Here is a 24,593-nt window from a genome sequence, read left to right as displayed (position 1 = left end):
TCATGCAACACAGAGCACCTGTATAAAAAAGCCCAAAGCCGACTGTACTTCCTCAGGAGGCTGAGGTCTTTTAACATCTGCAGGAAGCTCCTGAGGATGTTTTACCAGTCGGTGGTTGCTGGAGTACTTTTCTATGCTGTGGTGTGCTGGGGGAACAGCACAGCAAAGAAGGACTCATCCAGGCTGGAGAAACTGATCAGGAAGGCTAGCTCTGTGGTCGGCATGAAGCTGGACACTCTGGTGACAGTGGCAGAGAAAAGGACATTAAAGAAACTGCTGGACATTATGGACAATGCCAGACATCCTCTGCACACGGCCATTAACAACCAGAAGAGTCTGTTCAGTGACAGGTTGCTTCTCCCCAAGACAAGAACTAACAGACTTAAAAACTCCTTTGTCCCACACGCCATCAGACTGTTTAACTCCTCTCTGGAGGGGAGAGGGAGGGGAAACAGGAGGACAAAGGAGGGGGGAACAACTAAGCTGTAGTGCCTCTTCACCTCACTGTACAATACCTTGTGCAATACTTCTTGTAAATAGTCAACAGTGCAATAGACTCAATACTTGAAATGTGCAATTCACTTGTATTTTTATTTTTTATTCCTATTTATTCTATTTATCCCCTTTGTATATTTTATTTATATTTGTCTCTGTATTTATATATGTGTGTGTGTGTGTGTGTGTGTGTGTGTGTGTGTGTGTGTGTGTGTGTGTATATATATATATATATATATATATATATATATATAACAATTCTGTAACTGTAACTTCGGTCGTTGCTGTGCTTTTTTTTGGAAGTCGAATTTCCCAGAGGAACCCACCCGAGGGATTAATAAAGTTCTATCTTATCTTATCTCTTATCTTAAAAAAGGCATAGTGAACAGACTGAAAAAAATATAATAAATAAATGAAATTTAAAAACTATATATATAATTAGCTATTACCATGAAATGACAGAACATAGAATGATGATTAAGAGCTTGATATAGTATATGCAGATATATATAAATATAGGTGTATTTTTATGATTATTTCATGTGAACAGAATTCAATGATAGCATCATCCCAACAGAGGGCTCTGCTTACAGGCTGACTTGTGGTTCTTTTAGAGTGTGTAAAAGCGGAGTAGGAGGCAGAGCCTTTGTCTATCAGGTCCCTCTCCTGTCTGGATATAGACCAATAAGGAAAAAGGTCCCAGCAATTTTTTTTTCTGTCAGCTGGTACTGCATATAAAACACTGGCACAGGATGACATGGTAATTAATACGTAATAAACCAGAAAAGCATAAATGTCATCACAGGTTACATTATAGGCTCTACGAAGATCTACAAAGAATTCTAAATCAGGCCTCAGTTTACACTGCAATAGACTAATAAGCACTTCTTTTCCACTCACCTCTTCATTCCCCAGCTCAGGCGTTTATACGGCATTACTGCAATTCAGTGAATTGCATCTTTTCTTAACTATAGCCTGTACTTTGTCCTATCTCCCTTTGCTCTCCTTTTTTCTCTTTTCTTTCTCCGCGCAGCAGATGATTCTGGTGGAATTTTCTTCCTGTTAATGGGGAGTTTCTCCTTCCCACTGTCACCAAGTGCTTGGTCATAGCAAATCATCTGGTTGCTCTCTGATATTATAGGATTTTTACCTTACAATATAAAGCACCTTGAGGCAACTGTTGCTTTTAATTAATTCATATAGAACTGCATAGCAAATTCATGCAAACTGTCTGCATCACTTTTATAGTTCCAGCCTTACTTGGCCAGTTCAGTTTGAAAACATCATTTAACTGTTTGTGAGCTGACAGTATAACAAAATGACAGTAAATATAGTGATGCTCATTTATGTCAACTCACTGAAAATTGCCTGCTAACTTTGGGCTTCACCATGTCTGACTGAACTCAGTAATTCAAATCCTAAGTTATTACATATTTGTGTAGCTAATTTGAAAGAATAACAAAAGCAGTTTATCTTTTATACGAAGGAACTGAACTGACAAATTTCAAAACTAAAACATTTACCATTTTAAACCCCTGGCAATTTGGCTAAATACAGCCATGCTTAAGTGCTGTGTTTTATCCTGTGGGACACGCACAACACACACACACACACACACACACAGACTGACACCCCCAGGCAGCGTGCCCTCTCCTGCTGGGCTCCGTCTTATCCTAATGGGATTGCCATGGTGGAAGTCTCCCAATAATGAAAATAATGAAATCAGCAAAGACCCAAAGTAAGGTTGCTGCTCCTCTCGCAGGCAGCACACCCAGCCAGACGGCACCCCCTCCCCACCCTCCAACAGCCTCAAAAAACAGACGAGAGGGGAGGGAGTGGAGGAGATTCACAGACAGACCCCGGGGGGAGGAAGGTGGAGAAGTACGAAGAAAAGAAAGGAAAACACAAAAAATGAAAAATAAGGGTAAGTATGTGAAGAGAAGAGATGCTGTGCTGATGCTATCAGACCAGTCACTTGTTCAAGCATGGACAGCTCATCTGATCAGTAAACGTGAGATGGATTTTATAAACAGAAAGGTCAGATTTAGCATACACATGTAATAATCAATGTCAACCCTTTTCCCTTTTTCTTTTCACCCCTACATTGGATATGCTTATATCTCTTCAGCTTCCCTGTTGGAAATGCGCTCAATAAATGAAGCTGGCTCGTCTGACACAGAACCTGAGAATGCCAGATATGAATTTAGACGAAACTACCACAGGTATTAAACCCAAAAGAAAGATGCATTTAGCAGACCAGGAAGGGAAATAAACACAACCGAAGATGAGAATTGTGGGTGTGCAAGAAGAGGAATCGAGGATTTCCTCTGGGACAGGACACAAGAGCAGTGACAACAGGAAATCAGTGTGAAAATGACAGAAAGAGGATTCCCACAGCATGCCTTCCCCTGCCTCCTTCACTGTTTTCTTCTCTCCTCTGGCTCCTTTTCTCACCTCTCCTTTAGCATCTTTGAGTGCGCGCCATCGTCTGGTTTCTCCAGGGATGTGAGGTCACTCATCTACAGCTGCAGGAAAGATGAGAGCAATGGTGTTAACTGCTCCTCCCGTTTTGGAGGGATTAGACAATGCGTGTGGCGTTCGTAGTGTTTTAATATATAAACTAATGACTTAAAACAACAACCGGAATAAAGGTTTCTGCTTGACATAATCTGCAGGCAACATTTTAGATAATCAACGACGCTAGAACGTTTTTCGTGGATGATAATTTACTTGCCATATGCAACAAAAACGCTTTTTCAATTACACATTGATAAAGAAACGGTAACAAAAAACACGTCATAATACATGACCCAATTACAGATCAGGGAGCGTTGAGTAAAACATCCCCCCTGAGCCAACAGGTGGATCTCAGAAGGAGACATAAGAACATTTTGGAGCTTAAATAAATCGCCAAAGTTGGAGGATCACTGGAAAGGAAAATTCTGTATTTAAAGGATAATGTGGGTGAGAAGTCACTGGTTACCACTGTGACAAAGAATCTGTAATCAACCTACTGTTTGAGTAACACATAAAGAAACTAATAAACCAATACACAAAGAGTGGGCTTTGCATCGTCAGTAAAAGTATAATTATCAATTTAAACACTGTTAGGTTCATTTCTGGAATAAACTGAATTTTTATGATTGTTTAAATTTGAACAAAAGTGGAAGAAAAAAATCCTTTTTTCTGTGTTAACTTTATATAACCCATAAGAAACAGAATGTACTTGGCAGTCCCTAGAAACCCACGGATGTTTTCTAGGAAGTGACCAGGAGGGAGTCATCACTACTACGATTCCAGTAGCACCTGCTGGAGAGCACAAATGAATGCTATTTTGCCATTTACTAGTATAATCAGGCTAAACAAGGAACATAGGATGAGGTCATGTCTCTTCCTGTTTCTCGTCCTGTTTTTCCATCGACTTGTTTTGCTCGAGTCCCATTATGTCCCCCCTCCTATGCAAGTCATTAGCTCTTTGATTCCGCAGTCTCTTTCTCATTCTCTCTCTGTCCCGCGCACACCCTCTTTTTCTGATCTTCCTTAGCTGTCTCTACTCTCTAATTTGCAGAGGAGACACACTGCCCCAAGGTCCCCCTGGATAATTTGGCAACATCCCACATCAGAGAAGCACTGTAAAGGCGGGTGGCTATAGGGAAGGTTGTTTTAATATCTTCAGGGGCGTACGATGCTGCACCTCCAGTGGAGTCACAGAGACAGCAGTCTGAGGCCCCTGTGGATAAATGACAGCTTAGCATGTGAAGTATTTTCTCACTGGTCTTCATTCCTGTTCTCACTGACAGCAGAGAATGAACATGTTGGAAGTGTGTCTTTCCCCCCTATCTGCCTCTTTGTCTATCTTTCTACTTAACTGGGTAAAAAGATCTGTGAGCATGTGTATGTACTCTCTGTGCAGGTTTTATGTGATTCCCTTAAACTCTTAATGAGCATTTACCATCAGACTTCTCTCTGCTATACTTTATAGGGCGTTGCACGGGACGGTTTGTAACAGTGTCTATGCCATTCTGTGTACCTCACCCCTCCCATCGCTTGAATTCATGTCTGTGCCGAGTTTTTCGTTGCTTCCTCATCTTTGCGTGTTTTTGCACACAACTCCGATTTTGCCCTTTGTTTCAGTTCTTTGTGCAGCCGAGTTTGTTTGTTTCACTCTGTTGTTATGCTGCCTGTAAAATGTGCAACAATGCATCTTTGGATGTATGCGTAAACATGTTTTCTTGTATGCATTTTCTCACGTGGGCACTTGCTTTCCACTTTCCTGACTTTCCTGCTGTGGCTATTGTCACCGGTTGTCAGTGCCTGGGAACGGAGGCGAACAATGGTCATCGGGAGGTAAAGGGCAACTGCCCCTGGGAGGGGAGACACTAGTCTGTCGCCTGTTAGGTTTACGTTCTAGTTGTCAGTTCATCAGCATATTTGTGAGGGAACAGGTGCTGTTAATGCTGCAGGTGTGTTCTAGGAGTGGCATTTTAAGATGTGGTGAAAATGTGCCCAGGGAAGAGTGTTGAGACAGGAAGTGAGAATTGAGACTGAGAGGTGTAGTAGTAGCTGCATCAGCATTGCTGATTTGAGGAAGAGGTTAGGGTGGGGCTGTATAATGTGTTGTTTTGATACTGTATCACAAGGAAAGGCTGAAAATATCCTGAAATGGAGATTATACCCAGGAAGCTTTCCCCCAGTGGCCGTATGGTTTGAGCAAAACAAAGGAAAGGCCTGACTGCAATCTTGATGGAAGACTATAGTATCTTGGCTAGAAATCCCTGACAAAGCAGAGAACCCCACAGCTTGTGGCCCTTTGGTAAATAAGCTCGCTGACAGTAGCATAGCCTGCAGTGTCAACATGAGGTCAGTAGAAGAAGCTCCTGAAAAAAAAAAAAGCTTTGTCACCCACACCCAATCATTTTCCTTGAACAAGCACTTGCTCTATCTGATGGACGATGTTTTGTGCAGGCAGCAATTATAAACGGACACCTGTGCTAGCTGGCTTTCTGTTTGCACAGTGAGTTTTGTAAATAGATGTAACTGAAGCACAGAGATAGCTATTTGTTATGTAACTACGACAATTCAGCCCGGGATTTGCTGACTTGTGTGTGCGCGCACGTTATTGTAAAGATCCACCATAGCTGTTTCACGTGGAGCCCATAAATTACAGTAATTGATCTCTGAAGGGGGAAAAGACAGCAAGGCACGACATGTATTTAGTGTTTGTGTGATCAGGCTTGACCTCCCATGGAGAACAAACATGGGTGATGAGGAGGAGACACAAAGGTTAAGAATGAGGGGCTCTGTCAGAGGTCTTGTTAACCACAGCAACAGGCCAAAACGACAGAAAAAAGACTGATTTAGATTAGTGTTACACTTCCGCTCACACTCACGTTGTCGCCTACCACTCTCAGAAAATACCATGTTTTTTTATTGTTAGTATTTCATATGTATCTTTACATTAGACATTCCTACAGCACTCTGCATTTTAGCCATGCACGAGTACTGTGTGTCTTCTGAGAACCTTCACAGACACGTCTTCTAAAGCAGTTCTCTTTTGCTTTACACTTTTACTCGTGTGGAAACAGCATAGGTTGAGGTCAAATGGCTTCCCTTTGGTGAATGGGAAGCAAAGGGGTGCTTCTGGTGTTTTGGAAAACTAACCAGACAAGAACACAAAGCTGTAAAAAGGTCAGCAGTATGACTAGCCACTCTTTAAATCTCTCAGCCCCAACGCTAGAACAAAAGTGTCACTCAGGAGGGCTGTGCATGTTCATTGTGAGGAGCTTCGTTTATATTCTCTCCACTCTCACATTGTCATTTTAACAATTTTCTTCCTCCTTATATTACTCTATGTTGGTTTTTTTTCCCTCTTCTCCACCAACTCTTCCCTCCTGAGTGCGGAGGTGCACATAGTGGATGTTGTATAATTACCCATGAACACCACTAGCAGAAGTGGTCCTCCGAGAATGATGTAAATTGGTGACATTTATGAAAATGTCAGTGAGTTTTCATGGGAGCAATAAGGGGTGAGAGAGACCATTATGGTGCATCTTTATTGTGGCAATCCATTTAGCTTCCTTGTGTTGTGCGTTTGAAAGATTTGAGAGTTTCATTCGGTCGTGTTCTAATATCACTTCAGTCCACCAAGACTCGGCGGATGACGTTGATTCGGAGATGATGCATAATGACTGCTGCAAAATCAAACTCTGAAATTTGCCCCAAGGCGAAACAGGATTACGTCAGTGTTCAATATGCCTCAAAGTGTTTTCACATCCTCTGAAAACGTAGTTACTTGTCATAAATTTTAATCATGGATTGTCATCATTGCCTTTACTTTATCATCATCATCATATCACTGTAGCTCCTCTACATTTAAATTCAGAATGCTAGTCCTGAATCATTCAACTAACTAAAGTCAGCAGTTCACACTTCATAAGTAATTTCTCAGGTAAAACTTAGCTAGCAGCTCTTTGAGGCTCACAGTGGCACTTTAAGCTTTTAATGCTAACGTCAGCATGCTAACATGCTCCCTGAATTTGCCATCTTAAGGCCTTTTAAGACCTCGAATGTGTAATATTGCTGGCTTCATCAATCTGTTAAAGTGATAGCTTTCTGTCATTGAAGCAAAGGTCGGGATACCGCACTATCTCATGCAGCTGTCTCATCAGTGTATGCCAATGGTGGGATAGGGAAAGAAAAAACCAAAGGAGACACTGAAGAAGTTGTTTTGATCCTTGGGCACATTGCCAGAATGCTCTCTTCCTGTCTCAGCCTTTTAAAATGTGTTATTTTGTCATTCTGTGAAAGATGAAAAAAAATAATGAATAATTGTTCCAGTATTGAGTTGTCTAACTTAGTATATTTCAGTCAATTTGCATTCCTACACTAGCAGAAGTTTTAAACTAGGCGATGGAGCAGAGCTATCTTCTAAAGGTTATAGATTTAACAGCATTTTCGCACCTGGTAAACAAGCTGTGCACCGTAGAGTCATTTCAGAGCATTTTCCTGTTCTGAGGAGGAAGATACTATTGAATGTCTCGTACTGAAAGACGTTCTTGTACACCGACATGCCCACCCACCTGCTCTGGCCGGTCGCAGGCCACGGCAGACTCATGTTGCTTGGAGAAATGCACTCTTGACTGGCAGAGGCAGTTCACATTCAAGTGGAAAGCAACAAAATGAGTATTTTATTCAATAAGCCTTTTACCATGCAGAATATAATGGCATCTTATCATTTTGTAATCACTAACATTTTGACAATTCTGCTTTTTCCATTTAACTTTGTTTATTATATATATATATATATATATATATATATATATATATATATATATATCTTTATCTTGTAAGATAACGACCCTAAAATAGGAGAAAGACAATACCAATGATGAGATAATGCCCTATCTTTAAATGCTCTCTCGGGGGGGTCTCTATGTAAGTAAGTAACTGTAATTTAATTACATATTTTTTCTTAGCAACTTTATCTCCATTATATGAAACTAGTAACTTCCTATCACAGTCCCTTGCCTCTCCTAATGCCCCTAATTTATGAGCTGTGGTTTGTTCCTTAGGCTCGTAAAAATGAGCGTGTCTCCTTGAAAATGCCTGACCTCTGTTCCTGTCTCCTCTCTTGATGTTTATAGTTCACTACGTCTTGTTTGGTCATAGGTTTTACCTTTAAAGTAAAGATCACGGGGTAGCCTTTAATCAGAATAATAGCCAGAAGATGAGTGGTTTGAGTGTCTGTGTGTGGGGAGCTTCAAACAGTATGTCACAGGACATACGTACCCCTAAGCAATAGTCTCTTTCAGTCTGTACCGTCTCACTGTTACCAGTGTTTCCTGCTGGGACACATGACTCCCTTCTGCTTAGCAGCTCTTATCCCTCCTAATGCACGTGACCTGAATGGCCCAAACCTTCAGGAGGAGGAAAATATTATTATTGCGTCTAGAGCTTTTCATGCTATACTTTTCATGTCTATTGCTATATAAACACTTTGCTCACTGACAAAAAAAGTTGCCCTGGAGCTATGCACTTCAGGAAGCAAAGACAGCATGAAAAGCAGAGCCTACAAAAGTAGGCCCAGTAACCTATAATGTTCAACTCTGTCCTGAAATCCCAAAGAGGTTTTGCCAAGCCCTTTTGAAAATCCACGCATTTTGTCATGTGCTGGCGCTGGCACCTTTCAAAGTCCAATCGGGATCCCTCTGAAATGGCTTTCCTTCGTCCATAGCTACCCCTCACAGAGGGTAAAGAGGTGGTGGGGCAGGGGAAGGAGGGACCTTCAGAGATTCCCCCTTGTGTCGGACTAAAGTTTCTGCTTCTGTGAACTTTACATCAAACGATCACGGGCTGCTGCTGGCTCTTTGAAGTGGCAAAGTGAGGGGGTGTATCAGGGCTTCATACAGGCTTCTGCCTCGACATGTTCTGGTTCAAAATGGACTCTGCGGCAGTATAAAAACATCTTAACTAAAGGTCTACTGAAAATGGCACAAGATCAAGGCTAAGAACTTATCTCTCAGTTACCCTTTCTGTCATTTCAGTGGGATCAGTCTTATACTAACACAGTTCTTCAAGCTCCTCTTTCTCACCTCTCTTTAAAGCTCAGATTTGGGAATTTGTGTGTGTTTTTATAGTAAATTCATCTTAGGCTTGTCTTCTTGCAGGCCTACAATGCTGCAAACATATGCAGTGAGGGACTCAAATGCAAACTTTAGAAGCAAACTTGTAAGAACAAAGGGCACAGAACACTACAGATTTCAGGAATGACTACAATAGCCACACAGCGAATATGCTAAGGAAACTGAGCAAGTAAACAGTATGATGCAACAAAGAACTGAGTCAAACTGAAGCCTTAAATACACATGAGGTAATCAAGAAACGTGGACATGTGAGGGTGTGGGGACACAGCTGAAGCTAATTAAAACAAGACCAGAAAGTAAAACTAAATACAAAAGCTAGTTTACTGTCAAAGTAAAACAGGAAGTGAGTTACTGAAAAGAATATAGAAAACTTTATATAAAAGGGAAAACAAGAGCTTATAGAAAACAAACTGTAATCAAGACTCAAAACCCAATGGGAACAGAAGAGGCAAAATACAAGAAAATACTGAAACAATTGACACCTAGAGCTAAGATACCATAGAGACTAATGAATAAGAGGAAATTAAACCTGGAGATACAACTAAATTAACTAAACTCAACTACAAAAAGCAACTGCAGCTAAACAACACAATTGATTATAAAAGAAACAAGCATACAAAGGAATAAATAATAACATATTTAATAAAAAGTCTGAGTTCTGAAATCCTAGGCCATTGACCCAGGAACATGACTAGACATGTTTGTAGCCCAGTAATCTCCAGTACTGATCTTTGTTTGGATTTACAGATGGTAACTTTCAGTGGGAGGTTCAGTTTGGAGTATACTATGGCATAAAGATCTGGAAAAAATGCTGGTGAGAAAACAGTATAGGCATGATAAACATGCACAGAGCCTCGTTTATTTTATTTTTTTTAACCTTTTTATTTGCTCAAATAGCGTGGTCAGTGAAGAAAATAATAACTTCCTACTTCTTTGTAACAAATTAAAACAACAAAAACTATTTTTACCTTCAAATCAAGTTTTAAATGCCTTTCTCATAGCTTGACTTCTGTAAACAGCAGTAGAATACAATAAAAGCTGTTAGTCCCAAACCTGCCATTGCTGTTTAAACTCAAGTTATGCTTATTTTTGTTTAATGTGATGCCACGTAAAACAGAATTATGAAACTCTTATGTAATGTTAACATGTAAATATGATTCATTGGTATAGTGTCCATGCATGCACGATTCTGTATTCTCTTCAAGGGCGGGCACAGGGACCATGCGGAATCCTTAGACTCTAAGGGGCCGGGCTCCCTGTTTTCCCATGCACCATCATCTACTGACATTGGCCACTGCTCCACATTAAACACCCTGCATTCATAAAAAAAAAAGAAAAGAAAGAAAGAAAAGAGACACCATCTGACAAGAGCAGCGTCCCCCAGAAGCTGCCTCACTGCGAATTGCGCTCAGCCCGTCGCCAGAAAGCTCGGAAACTAAGAGGGGGGGAAATGGCCAAAAGTGAGAGGCAAAGAAGAAGTTTGAAGAGTGAGGAGTTCTTTTTTGATTCCGATGCGTCTCTCTTGGATCAGCAAGATTTCGAGATGTCTAGTTGTCCTTTCAATGACGTCTTCAACTCCAAAGACTCCCACATGGAGCAGATCAACACTTTTCTGAAAAATGTACAAGTTTTGCTGGAGGCTGCTAGGTTTCTTGAGAGCGCCGAGAGGAAGGACGGAAGTGAGTTTTATTTGTGTGCTGCGTTTGATCTTTTTCCCCCTTTGCATCTGAATTTCAGGAAGGAAAAAAAAAAGACTTCACTGTCAACAGATTCAGACAACAAAGGGTTGAGTTCATTCAACTAAGCACCGCTGCCTGCAGTAAACACAGAATATGAAAGAGCACCAGACTGATTTAGGTGACCTTACTTATTGCAGTTACGGGAGGGGAGAAAAATATAAGCTTTCGTAATTTTACGGACTATTTTTACCTGCATTATCCGCATTATCTTCGTGTAGAGCTATGTCACTCTCCACAACTCCCAACACAGGGATCTATAATTTTTGTACCTCCCTGCTGCATAGACAAAGCAATATGACATAATGATTAGGTGTGTGGGTGTGAATGTTGGCTACGATTCCGTTATAATAAATCTGACCACATTGCAGCGCCCTCCAACTCAGTTTAGGATGATGTCATTGTGCCCCCGCAGACTCGATCGGTGAAACAAACTGAAACTTTATAGATAAACGCCACGGCTATAGCTCGCGGCGTTGACTCGACCTTTTAGAAAATATCCGACCTTGCATGATTTTCTTGTTTATCACGTTATAAGAAATTATGTAATTATAGATAAGTTGGCTGATTGCAGAAAGCACGATCATTCAGATGGGTATTGGATTGGCACGTATCCAATGTAATGACATGTTATCTGGGCAATGCACTACTAAAAACGACTCTTTATGATCATTTTCATGGCTTCGCTTTCATCTAACTCGTGACTTTAAAAGACCGAAAAGACGAATTTATATATGCATATTTCTGTGCACGGCATTTTTCGTGCAGAAAGGTCAGTCACGTTGGGTGAAACGCGCTGCGAAAGCCTTTGAAGTGATATCGACTATAATAATGCAACGTGGGAAATTTTCTACAGAAAGCAGTCCTCTCGATTGTTTGCTTCCTGCTATTTTGGGGGGCGTGTCGCACTGGCTTCCACATGGCGCAAGGTTCCTGCGGTTGGCTAGAGGCGAGCTCAACCCTCGCCGCCTGTCAAAGCCTTTCGCCAATCGAAGTTACGCTCGATAGCAACGTCACGTGTTGCTGGGCCTGGCTACAGCCGACCAAGACACGCCTACTGTCCCAGTGAAGGATGGGATTTGTAGGGCTTTTCTATAGGACTCGTAGTCTGGCAAGAATATGGAATTACATGGATATTTAGTAATTTAAATATGAAAAGCAGCCCTAATTAATGCTTTATTATTTTTTGTCATGCATTTATGACGTTGTCATGATAAGAAGCAACAACGTTCCTAAACTTTGCAAGAACAATAGTAAACACACCATTTTTTAAAATAATTTCTGCTGATCTGTGCACTGGAACTCTGCCAGATGTATGTATTAATTTACACTGACCTGTTGTAGTTGCAGTTGAAACATTATTACAATCGTGAATGATTTTCCAATCGATATATATCTCAGTAAAGGTGGGCTAAATTGTGAACTTAATGGAATGTTTGCGTTTGAGGTAAAATGGACCATATTCACCAAAATACTCGATTTCCCAGAATGCATTGCACTTAGGCCGGCCTCTCCCGCCGCTGGATCCCCGCCTCTCAGCTGAGCAGCTAAGTAAACAAACAGGAAAGGAGAGGAAACGAGCTGCAGCACGCGCATTGCTGGTTCAGGGTTCCCTCGGGGACGTTTTATATTGTTTTTATCCAATTTTGTAAAAATTTGATATCGTGTTTCGTAGAAACTTTTAAATATTTTGATACGCTTTCTTTTTCTAACAGTGAATTCTGGCGAGGATTGGCTGTAGCTTGCTAGCTTGCGAACACTGGATTTTTTTTCTTTCCTTCCCTTTTTGCGAAGGCTGTTCATGAGCCAGCAAAGGCACGGAACAAGGATATAACACGTCAGTTTTAATAATAACCAATGCACTGTCTTCCCTGTAATTAAAAAGCGGTCGTTGCTGCTGCTTGCAAAGCTAGATTGCAACGTCCAACACAGCCAGCCTCAGGAAAGAATGACGGCTGTTCAGCTAATAAATATCCAGCGGTTACTGGAAGCAGCAGAATACATAGAAAGGAGAGAAAGAGGTAATAACATTTCCAAATGTCTCAGTTGGCAGTGACAACCCTGTACTGGTTGTCGGCTCAAAAAGGGTGATTTTCGAAGTAGAGAGTGTCCCCCAAAAGAAAAAAGTGGCTAGTCAGTTAACCACCAGTTTTTTTTTCCAACAGAGTGTGAACATGGATATGCCTCGACGTTTCCATCAAATCAGAACACAAACTACCAGAGGCAAAGGAAATTCCGAAATAAGAAGTTCAGCAGTAACCACAATAGGTAAGACACTATTCTCAGTCATTTTTGTGATTGCTGGGGAAAAGTGTCTGTTTTCTTCTTCGTCTTGCTATTTATATGCCAGTAATGAAAGTGAAGTTCTGGGATGGATGACACTGCTGCAGATAGCATGTGATCCTAAACTGCTGCCAGCTGGTTATTGCAGCGTTTACGCTTTTCAGATAAAGGGGCTTTCTAGGTAAAGAGACACTGACATTTGAATAACAAAAGATCGATCCTCGAACTTGTAGAGACATCTATAGTAGCTACGTGCACGTTTGACCGTCAACACCGCTGGTTCGGTGGATTTGACGGGGGGTGGCAGCAACAGAGGCTCTGCTGGCTTTTCATCAGCTGATTGTCAAACGGACTGCAGTGGTCAAGGTTAGGGATCATGGTGAAAGTAAAGACTTTAAAACGAAAAATGTCGCTTAAGAAAAAAAATGTTGCAGCAACATCTTCTACTTCTTCTATTTATTGCCTAAACAATGCAGAAACATTTTCCCGTGATTTTTAAATTTAGTAATTTCTTTTTTTGTGGTTGACTTTCTGTATTTCCCCCTAGTATGCATTCTCCACTTCACTGTGGGAGAAAGGGATATTTAGTCTTATCCCCTAAAGAGGAAACGCTGCTATTTATGGCATGTTTTGTTTGCAGACACCAAAAGACGAATATGTGGAGCCATTTATAGGACTTATGTTTTGTATAATCACTGACTTGCTATTTCATCTTTACCTTCATATTCTATAAAAAAAAAACATGGGTTCACAGTTTGCATAATTTCAAAGCTATTGGTGATTGTTATGGAACATATGCTTAGTAACACTCGCTGATAATGACTGTCACATAGATTAAGGCCCTTGTCAAACACATTACTTTCACTGATGGCAGACACTTGTATTTAGTAACAGGAGTTGGGAGGATCCACTGGATTTGTGTGGGTTTTTTGTTTGTTTGTTTTTTTTAAGTTAGGCTGCTTACATTAATCTTTCCATCGACAGTCATACATCAAACACAAAGCCCACTCGTACTCTTGAAGAGCTTTTTAATATTAATGTAAGAGAAGGCCACCAAACAGGAACTGCGCATTACTCATCATGAGCGCACAATGCTGCCTAGTTCTGCATGGCAACAGTCACGATCAGATATATTGTTAGTCTGACACCATATTCATAACTCTTCATAGCATTTAGTCTTGTGAGAATATCCATAAGGACACATTAATGATGCTTAATGTAAAGTTAAATGCTAGAAAAGCTGTAAGCTTTCACAATGCATGCTTTTTCTGAAATCTGCTTCTAAAGTGGGACAACTTTGAGAGTCTGTAATCAAACTGTTTACGTATGCAGGAGAGAAAATGGAAGCAAGTGGCAAAGAGAAAAGATTTGGTTTTTAAATGCTTCGAGATGTGAAGAAGCACTACCAATAAAACTGTGCAGGGATAATGCTTGTTGTTTCTATTCATAGAGCTATGTTTACAACTCGCCTATTGCGTTAACACATTTTGTATTAAACACCCATTCACAGCTTCATATTGTGATGTGGTTTCGTTTACTCCCATGGGGAGATGGGCATCTGGCAAACTAAAAAAATAAGATCATTCGATGGGCCTTTTTCATTCAGAGATCCTGTGTATGACAGAAGCCAAGTGAGCAAATTAAAGGCATGGTGCATTAGCCAAAGAGATCTACAATGCAGCCATCTTCTGTGTCTGCATTTTTAATGACAAAAAGAACATCATATATACCCAAGCTTCAGTCTCAAACATGTTCTTGTTTATTCCTTACTTATAAACACTCCAAGGACCCTTTTAAAATTAATGTTAAGCCGACATCTTAGAGAATATGCTAATTTATTCATTATCATATTTACATTAATATTACATTTTATTTTAACACACTCTTAGTTGCTTGCTCCAGTTATATCTGCCTTCTCAGTAGCGTGTTGAGGCTTAAAGTGATGGGCTTATCTGAATCTGTCCTCTCTTGCCTACCGTTTATAGCAGGGCAGCTTTATCTCGCTGACCCACTCCCTGCATGCATATACATGCGCACACATACGCGTACACATACATGCATGCCTGCCTGCAGAAGGAAGCATGCTGCTGTTCTGTGTGGCCTTGCTGTCACTGTCCAGACATGCAGATATGGGTTTCAGGAGGCAGGGAAAAAGGATTGTGATGATAAAACCCACGTAAGTTGACTTAGGCCAAATGAAAGGCCATTTTTCAGTATAGTGAAATAGAGCAGCTGAAGAGATTTCCCAAATGTAAAAAAAGAAGTTTGGTTTCACACAAGTTCCTTGGAATCCTGAATTTTAACATTGTTCCCTAAATGCGCTTTTAAAGGGAACCAAATGAAGGTTCACATTTTGGTAAAACATTCAGAGTTTGGAAAGGTTACAAAGCAGGATGTTGGTTACCAAGCAACACAGACTCAGTGAAACCACTGTGACAGCAGATGACGCAAATTATGCACTCCAACGTATTAATCTTCTGTTAGCACAACTATTGATCTGACTTTACAGATCAGACAGTTACAGAAATAAGCGGAGTTGGAGACAATGAAAATAATTACATGTGTGCAAAGAAGTCAGCGTTCAACACAAGACTGTGGCTATTCATTTTCCCAATAAAGAACTAAATGTGTGGCTGTTAGCTCATTTTTTATGACATTTATGGAGATCACCATTAAACAAAAAGAGATTATGCTGTTTTAAATGCACCATTCATATGATTTTAGTTTGTGTGGCTGGCCTGGTGAAGAGCACAGCCATACATGATTTCAGTGCTTATATAATGTATATAAAAGATGAAGGCATCCACGTGAGCATGTAGGCTCCTTCAGGTTTTAAGCAAATAGCCTGCAGTGTCTGAAATGTGCCTGGGTTTTGTTGTAATAGTAGCTACTCAGCCTGGTCATAGACCTTGTCATGTCAAATCAAATATACTGCCACAGTTGACTTACCATACTGTCTAGCATATCCAACTAAATAAACAGTAATCTATTCATTAAAAAATGAATTCCTCTGAGTCTGGGCCAATTTTTACAGATGGAACCGCAGCATTCCCTCTGTTCTGTTCTTACCTCTTGCTTCGTCCATATTTCCTGCATGCTTATTACCAAGATGGCAAGAAAAAAAGCATACTGCAGTATTGATAACCCACGCTATAGAAAAGTGCTTGACCAGGTTGCATCCAGCAGCACTCCCCTACCCCCATTTTGCCCCCTGGGAGGAGGTAGAGTGCAGTTTGTGTGAAAGGGAACTTGGCCATTTAAAAAATCTGGGGGAGGCCTTGTCTCCTTTCAGTATGTTTCCACACACAGACACTCTTAGGGACGAGCTGATTCACTTTAGATTATTAACAGAGCACTGAATCCTGGATGCTTTTGTGTATTTGTGTGCGCACGTTCCTACTTTACCAGTCGCACGCACATGCACAGTGTGAATGGAAGTGTCTGCAGTGTCACATCCTCCCTTGCATTATTGAGGAAGAGGCACTGTGCCACAGTGCATTCCTGGATGTCACGTTGACATTTGTTTGTGTAAAGGCTTCAGTGCACTGAGCCTAGAATTGGTCTAGTTTGAGATTAATTAATAAATCTGTTAATCAAATTTGACACTCCAATTCACCATTCACGTCTCAGCCCGTGGTTTTCTAGCTCATACATACTTAGTATTCTAATACTACCCATGTAAAGTAAATTGTTTTTTTTCTGATAAAGACGCCCTGTACCTTTTATTTTGCTTGCTCATTAAGGCAAAATTGTACATTTGTTCTCTTTTCTTTTTTTTTAACAGCTTCTGCTTTTTGTTTTTTGTTTGCAGGTCGACACATAACGAGCTGGAAAAGAATAGGTGAGTTGGCAGTGCATCTTTAAAACACATTTCGGATTTAATCAGACCACAGACTGCAGGCTCATACATGCCCTACCCACATATATCAAGTCTGTTATGACCTACTTCTTCATTTCCCCTACAAGGTTATGGCCTTTTAAGTAAACGCTTATTTTTCAACAGGTCTTTAAAGATAAAAGTACTTGGGTGGCCCAGTTGGGTTCATGAATTCCTCCTTTTCGTTTCACCTTACCCATTTCCACCTCTAATATGCATAATCCTTCCACCTTTTTGTGTAACAGTGAATCATATGCAGTTTCCTTCTCCACGTTTTTGCATATAACTCTGTGGGTATGTGTGACATAAACTTCTGTCTGAGCTCTTAGTTGATATTCAGTAATGGTTGACCAGTCTAGCAGTCAGAAAAGGGTTAAAATCGAATGAATGAAGTTGCCGTATAACGATATTGGGCATATTTGAGCCACATTCTTTTGTGGTAAGTTACATCTTACTGAGGTTGTAACATAAGCATTTGTTAGTACTGGCAGGCTTTTTTTTCCTTGCACGTTTATGTCTACACCCTCGTCCCGATTGTGGATACGTACTGCTCCGTTCAAGTGATTATATGCCATTTTACTCTGGCACAGCATAGATCCATTCATTTTCCAGATCAAAGTATAGCAGAACTGCACTGGTTAGCAGGGTTATGATTTTACTTTCCAACTTGTTTGTTACTAACAGAGAGGCGTGATTTTGAAGCTGCATCTCTGGCTAGGCTTAGATCTTTGGACTATCATGTTAATTATTTTAAGCCTATTTTGTTCAGTCAAATAAAATACGGGTGCTTTTCTGTTTGCAGTCCAATGGTTGTGTCCAGTTTGTGTACACGCCTGCAATTTTAGTGTGTAGCAGACATACGTTTGTCCTAGGGTATGATTTAAAAACTTAAAGTGAAATGACATTAAATCAATGTAGTATGTAGAAGCAGCATAAATTTCAGCACTGTATCTGCATCTAAAGTTTCTTATGTTTCTGTACTGAATTATGTCTGCATTCAAGTTGGTATCTGCAGTGTAGGAAGTGGTGCATTTAACCAGACTTTGGTTTGGGATGGTTTTATTGCTAAGAGCAACAGCACCTTGGAAGCCCTTATCAGACTGAGTTCACTACTAGGGTACTTGCTGGTGTTTATGCTCTTTATTCCATGCACAGTCAAGCACTAGAGCCTTTTCTTTGACACCATAAATAAGAATGGCCCGACTTGCAGGATTTATGGTAAATATATGAAAAAACGCATGCCTTCCATTTCATTATCTCTGAGCGTGTGGGTACAATGAAAGGATGCGAGAGGCTGGAACCATTCAGTGTAATTACATATCACCTCAGCCTGTTTTTTCTCGCCATTCTCCCTGGCAGCCTTTTCTGAAAGGATGGGAACATTGGAAGGAGAGCCGTCCAGTGATCTAAATATAGACAAGAGTTGATGTCTCATCTTGGTGCTCATATACAAAGCCACACAAGGCCGGCTGGTCGACTGAATGGCCTCAGCAGATTGCAGCACCCATGCGGAGTTGCATTTTTTTTTCTTTCAGCGTTCCACCCCAGCAAATACATTTCAAAGGGGAAAAAAAATGTGCCAACTCAGTTGTTTGTTCCTAAAACACAGTGTGAAGGATGGATTTGTTCATTCTTTGGGCTGATCTTGTAGTAAGGCTTGTTTTTATGGCCATGGTCATTCAGAGTAGATTTGTATAAAGCCTATATGTGGGAATCACTGCTAACTATAACAGGAGATGCAGAATAGGTGTACTTTCCTACCCTTTTTGCTCTAATGCTTTTTTTTAAAAGTTTGAATTAGATTTGGTGATCTATATCTGTGTGAGTTTTGTTTGTCCATTTGCTCTGATGTTTTATACTCCATGCTATCTTCTGTTTGCATCATATATTACTCCTCCAAAAAATGATTACTTCATAAAGTAAGCATCCTAATTGTGTCACAATAATGCTTAGTTTGTATGAACAGGAATCTTCTGACTGTGCTGTTTTTGCTTCCTTTAATTAAATGGCACAGTCTGTAGAATCCCCTGAAAAACAGCCTACTTTCTGCAAAGCACTAAATCACTAGAGATGGTTTGAAGAAGTTCAGAAATAAGCTAACTTGTTTAAATGTTAAAAACGACTGACCATTCATTTGTGCGTTAGTTTAGTGTCAGTGTGTTTTCATTCGCAATACGTGCATAATGTCCAGTGAAACTTTCTATCCCGTCCCTCCTCTTTTTCCTGGCTGCACTTTGCAGTCTTAGAGAGACATGCAGCAGCAGAGCAGGCCAGGAATAAGCTGTCCTGTACCAAGTCTGGATACTGACACCACTCTTCTCTTCACTCTTGTCTTTGTTTTCAGCTTGACACAGTTAGCTTGGTGTTGCAGCTTAGTAGCAGGCGAATAAGAGACTAATTCACATTTCCATTTGCAAAGAAAGAGTAAAAATTGAAATGGTAATCAATCCTTTTAGAGCACACTCAAAGTCAGAATCATTTATAATCCCTCTTTTTGCCAGAAGCTAATCCAATTCCCTTTAAGCACATGCCCCAATGTAAGTCATATGTTTCGAGCATAGTTGTTCATCCAAGTGTGTCAGGCTTATACCATGATCGTGCAACAGAAGCAGCTTTCGTTCCATGTCAGCAGAATTCCAAGTCCTGTAAATTGGAAGCAGCTCCTTTATGGTCCAGCCTGGGTGGAGCTTTTTCCAACACTTATCAAACTTGTGTATCTACTGCAGGCAAGATGATTTGCATTGCATGGCTACCGCAGCTCTTGATAACCTCTGAGGCTTGTAGACTCAGTGTGACAGCAGAGACGTTAGGACACGGATAAAAGGCACCGAAAGGGGGGGAAAAAATCCCCACACACATTCCAGATGCTTACCGTGGGACCAGATAACGTAGTCATCTGCCGCTTTGATCATGTACCTTCTAACAGCCTTATTTCACCTCCACATGTCACTGCTAAATTACACTCCCTTAGTAGGATTTAACAGTAAAAGGCTTGTATGACTGCATGTTGTGGTTCGACTGCTTTGATCTCACGGCCTTATGGTTATTAGTCATTTTCTTTAAACCGTGTTGATTATAAATTCAGAGTGCTCAGGTTAGTTGGTGATTTATTGTTGCGCGTTGTGTAAAGCATGTGCATAACATTAAACAATTAAGAGGTTTTTTTATGGCTCGGAGTTGAATCTGTAGGGGCTCGAGCAGTTGTGGATTTATTATAGCTAGTAAAAGCTTGTTTTATTGATTAATAATAAAGCCATCAATCAAAAGGTAACAAAACAAGAACCATTGCTTATCATCTGAGTTCCTCCTGAACTGCCACTCATCCATTTTTAATATAGTTCGTTGAGGCCAGGTCTGTAATGCAGTCAGAAAATTTTCCCAGGTAGTAAAACCAATGTTAGCTTTTCTTTTTGATTTGACACGGAGGAGCTGCCTAAGGCCGTTTTTATGCTCGCCATGTGGCTCGTGTCGCGGGTCTCTGGTGACAAGTTTCACATCACATCCTGTATTGCAAGACACAATCTTTGTGGAACAGTCTTTCACTAATCATGTCGGTTTTTACGGCCATTATAATGGTAATCCTGCACAGAAGCTCGGACACATACAAATACAAATGTTGGAGTAATTTGAAAAACTTGAGTTTTTGGAAAGAACATTGCAAAAAACACTTGCCAACTCTTGGCTTCCGGTTTTGACATCTTCTCCTCCTTATCAGTGTGTATGACGTGATATTGTCTGAGTGGAGAAACCTATCGTTTTGGAGAATACTGCAACGGCTTCTTACAACTTAATTGCAGTTATAAATGGCTCCATCTGTGCAATGATGGCACAGCGGTGAGCAAAGCGACCACTGCACAGGGTATTTTAGCACCTCAAAGAATGAGCTAAACACCTCTGAGAGTGATTCTGTGGATATGTTTATCAGAAACACCCTTAGCCATTAGAGGTTGGCCTGCCTGGCATGTAAGGAGTGTTTGTGAAGTCCTGATTTTTTTTTTTTTTTGTCTAAACATGTAATGCCTCATTTGCAGTCACCTTTTGTTTGTGTATGTGTGAAGTGTATGAACTTGACATGAACTTGGTCGGATTTACCTTTAGCTGTTATATAAACAACACCTATTATGACAATTTTCAGGCCAATATATAGTCTCCAGCTGAGTGGGATCACATATTTCAGAGTTCAAAGAAGGTTTTTATTAATGCAGTTACCTAGTTTAGTCCCTGCTTTTAAAGCCCACTTTCTTTTCAGAATATGCAGACCGTTACTGGCCAACAAAAAAAACTGCTTGATCGATGACAGTCATGTGAAAAAACACCTTTGCTATCTCTGCTGTAAATTTTATCAGGAGGACACCACTGACATTGAAGGTCTTAAAGCAAACTGCAAACATACCAAATCATATTCATCTGCTCATGTCTGGGCATAAATCCAGTCCAAAATGTAAAAAGTGGATAACACGCAATAACACGCATGCATGCGTGACACAAAATTAACTGTGATTCAGCTAGTCACAACCCATACAGCAATATTTTTCTTTATGTGTTCAAACTTTTGAAAGCTTTTCTTAATTTTCCAGTAAGTCTAAGCTAAATATCACTAAAGAAGGGTGGCACATTTTTTAAATGGCACATTACTTTGTTGCCACTGACTGCCCTCATTCATTTCTGCTCTTTCTAACCAGTGGGCTTAAAACACTGCACTGCTGTTCCAGCCTTTGGGTTGAATGAGCAGTCGAACATGAATAAGCCTGGGTTACTCTGACTGTGTTGATGTTTCTTGAAGAAAGCAATACTGCTTCTCGAGTCCAGGGAGTGCTGCCCATTCTCAGGCCCTGCTGCAGGGTCTAAAACTGGGACCATTTGTTCTGACCAACGTGACGACATGTAAGCTTTTCTTGGCTCAGAAAAGCAGCTTAAGAGACTTGATCTTTGGTCTGGTGAGCCCAGCTAGAGCATGCACATGTGCTGAGGCATGTCACCTACCCTCTCTCTGAAACCACTCAGACCCAGTTCTGAATAGTCGAGCTAAGCTTTGATTTAGCCAACGATGGTATCTCAGTACAAGGAAGTTATTGAGATGCTGATGGGATGAGTAGAGAGATTGGTCAAACACACCTAATTAAGGGAGCCTTAAGAAGCACGCAAGCCTTATATAAACTCTCAGTGTGTGTACAATGAGCATTTCTGCCCTGTCAGTAGGACATAAGCCTGTACTCAGTTGGCAAACAGTCAATTTGTAGCTCTGGCTAGAAGTCTACCTGCTCTACCGACTAGTGTGGAGGGTTCCCAGCTGCAATGAAGACGTTATTTTCTCTTTTTAAAATTATAGTTCACTCATAACATGGTGAAAGAATCTTCACACTTAAATTGTGTGTTCTGGAATGTGTGTATTGTTTTCAGCCAACTATAAGGCAGGCTGAGACGTTTGCATTTCACTTGTGCCACATTGGTAGCATAAGTGAACTATTCTGAGTCAAGTGGAGGGAAACTGGATTAGCCTTTTCTGATTTGCATATCAATCGCACCTGCTGCTGGGTTTCTGAGGGTTCTGACAGTAACGCCTTTTTGTAGTTTGGCATTCTTAGCAGGCCAGTCACATACATCTTTTCGGGGAGCACTTACCTTTTAACATCAAAAATGTGAAAAATCCACATAAGCCTCCAGATTGTGTTTTTTTTTTTTTTTTTTTTTTTTTTTTTTTTTAAATAGACAAATAGAACCTTTTTACTGAGAAGGAAACAACAATGGAATAAAGTACTGTTAAAATCTGAAAAAAAAAGTTTGCAAACATTTGTTATCACTGGCATGCTGCCAATGTAAGCTCAATAACTGTTGTAACTGCTTCTTTAAAAGACTTCCTGGTCAAATGAATGATCAGTTTGAATCATCTTATTACATGGGGTGCTATAATTATCTCACACCTTTATTACTATCTGTAATTTCAGTATCAAATACTGCTTGATTGAAAACAGGTCTGTAAGGTGTCATGGACATAGCATGTTCTGGCAATCCTCACTGGTTTGCCGTCAGATAAGACGGTAGATCTTTGTTTCGTCCCGACACAAATGTTCTGTAGACAGGTGTAAAGAAGACCCATACAGAGGATTATATGTAGGCACTTGAAGGCTTCCTCATCACTCACATCTTGTCTCAGCTCTTCTGACCCTTAACCCCTTGTCTGGGCTTCTTCTTGTTGTGCTTTTATCCTGCAAGAGTACATCTACACAGCACTCTGTGGAAGGATGGTGTGACCAAAAGGAATAAAGCTGAATGGCTATAGAAGCTTAGTCAGCAGGTTTAAGCCATCAAACAATCCCCTCTCTGACTCAAAACCTGGTTAAATTTTCACTGATTAAAATAGAAACATTTTCTTTTTATTAGTTTGTAGGTGTTCGGTCTTGTTAGGGTACAGGCTGTACACACAGTCTGTACCATAATACTCTGCAAAATGTTCCTCCTACACATTGGGTTTTTTGACCTGTGCCATTAACAAAACTGTGTGGGGCTGCTTGATTAGGCCACTTTGGAGAAAATGGGTGACGCTGGGGTTACATAATGTTCCAGGAAGAAATGTTCCTGCGTCCCTTCCTTTTTCCTGAAGAAGCTTGTTAAATGATCTGCCTGGTGACTTAGGATAGAAAGAGGTAAAAGGGGATGCTAGCTGAAAGTGCAAGACACACTCAGTTAGGCTAAATCTGACTATTGCTTCTATTTTTAGCCTCACAGCTGGGGAAAAAGGGGGAAAACACCACTGTCTTCTGACCAATCACAGAGGTTAATTTTTCACCAATGAGAGCAGTGTGATGGAGATGCATAGGAAAAAAAAGTCTCCACCCTTTACTGCCTCGTGTACTTTCTCATCATCAAACCTGCACTGAAAGTCATATGAAATGCACATGTTTAAAACTAATGCATAACTTCAGTAGAATTGCATGCCACCAGCTGGATTCAGTGACTTTAAGTAAATTTAGAGAGAGAATCGTGTACATTTTGCGCATTAAAGGTTGATGTAGAGCATTCGGCTGACATGCCTTCCCCCACTCTCAATTGGATGTATTAAAGCACATGAACAACTAAGGGGGTTGTTGTTTGACAGGACCCAACCTGCCCCCAGAGCCAACATCTGGTTGGATGTCCCTGGCTTTACACTAGGCCCATTTTTGGAGAAAAGCCATACTGGAGTTTTAATCCAAAGCTTTTGCCCTCACCCCTCCACTGACAGAAGGCTGAAGGGAAACTGAGGGTTGCCGATGGGTCAGTGACTGTGTGTGCCATTGTGTCCTCAAGCTGAAGAGCAGACAAATGGAAAAAGAGGTTGCTCCCTAAAAGAAGAAATGAATGTGTTTTGAGTAGTGTAGGTATACAGTCACATGATCTAATCTGTGGGATTTAGGCCATTTGCCAAAGACACATGTATTGGTAGTATTTTAGATCAGGTGGTATCACTCTTTTAAAGTGCCCTGCCCTCCATCTCTCGTCACCTCCGACCCGTCAATTACACCCCCCATTCCTCCTTTGCCCTCCAACTCTGGCTCTGTTTCTGTGGCCTTCTTTTTTGTT

The 24,593-nt window shown here is 40.7% G+C and overlaps 1 protein-coding gene across 2 annotated transcripts in view; it reads left to right on the top strand.

The window, feature by feature from the left end:
- The first annotated feature begins 10,433 nt into the window (after window positions 1-10,433).
- mxi1 (max interactor 1, dimerization protein) overlaps window positions 10,434-24,593 on the top strand; it is a 31,992-nt gene continuing 17,832 nt past the window's right edge. Inside the window, exons 1-3 of one of the 2 annotated variants that reach the window (XM_004539141.3) lie at window positions 10,434-10,816; window positions 13,039-13,141; window positions 16,968-16,997. In XM_004539141.3, coding sequence (XP_004539198.1) covers window positions 10,588-10,816; window positions 13,039-13,141; window positions 16,968-16,997 — 362 coding nt within the window. In that variant the 5' untranslated portion in view covers window positions 10,434-10,587. Of the gene's footprint in view, window positions 10,817-12,404; window positions 12,895-13,038; window positions 13,142-16,967; window positions 16,998-24,593 lie in introns of those variants that run through there. The other variant, XM_004539142.4, reaches the window with a different exon arrangement.

Source organism: Maylandia zebra, linkage group LG6 (genome assembly GCF_041146795.1).
Source record: "Maylandia zebra isolate NMK-2024a linkage group LG6, Mzebra_GT3a, whole genome shotgun sequence".
NCBI lineage: Eukaryota > Metazoa > Chordata > Actinopteri > Cichliformes > Cichlidae > Maylandia > Maylandia zebra.
This window is presented reverse-complemented; position numbering and strand designations above follow the sequence as displayed.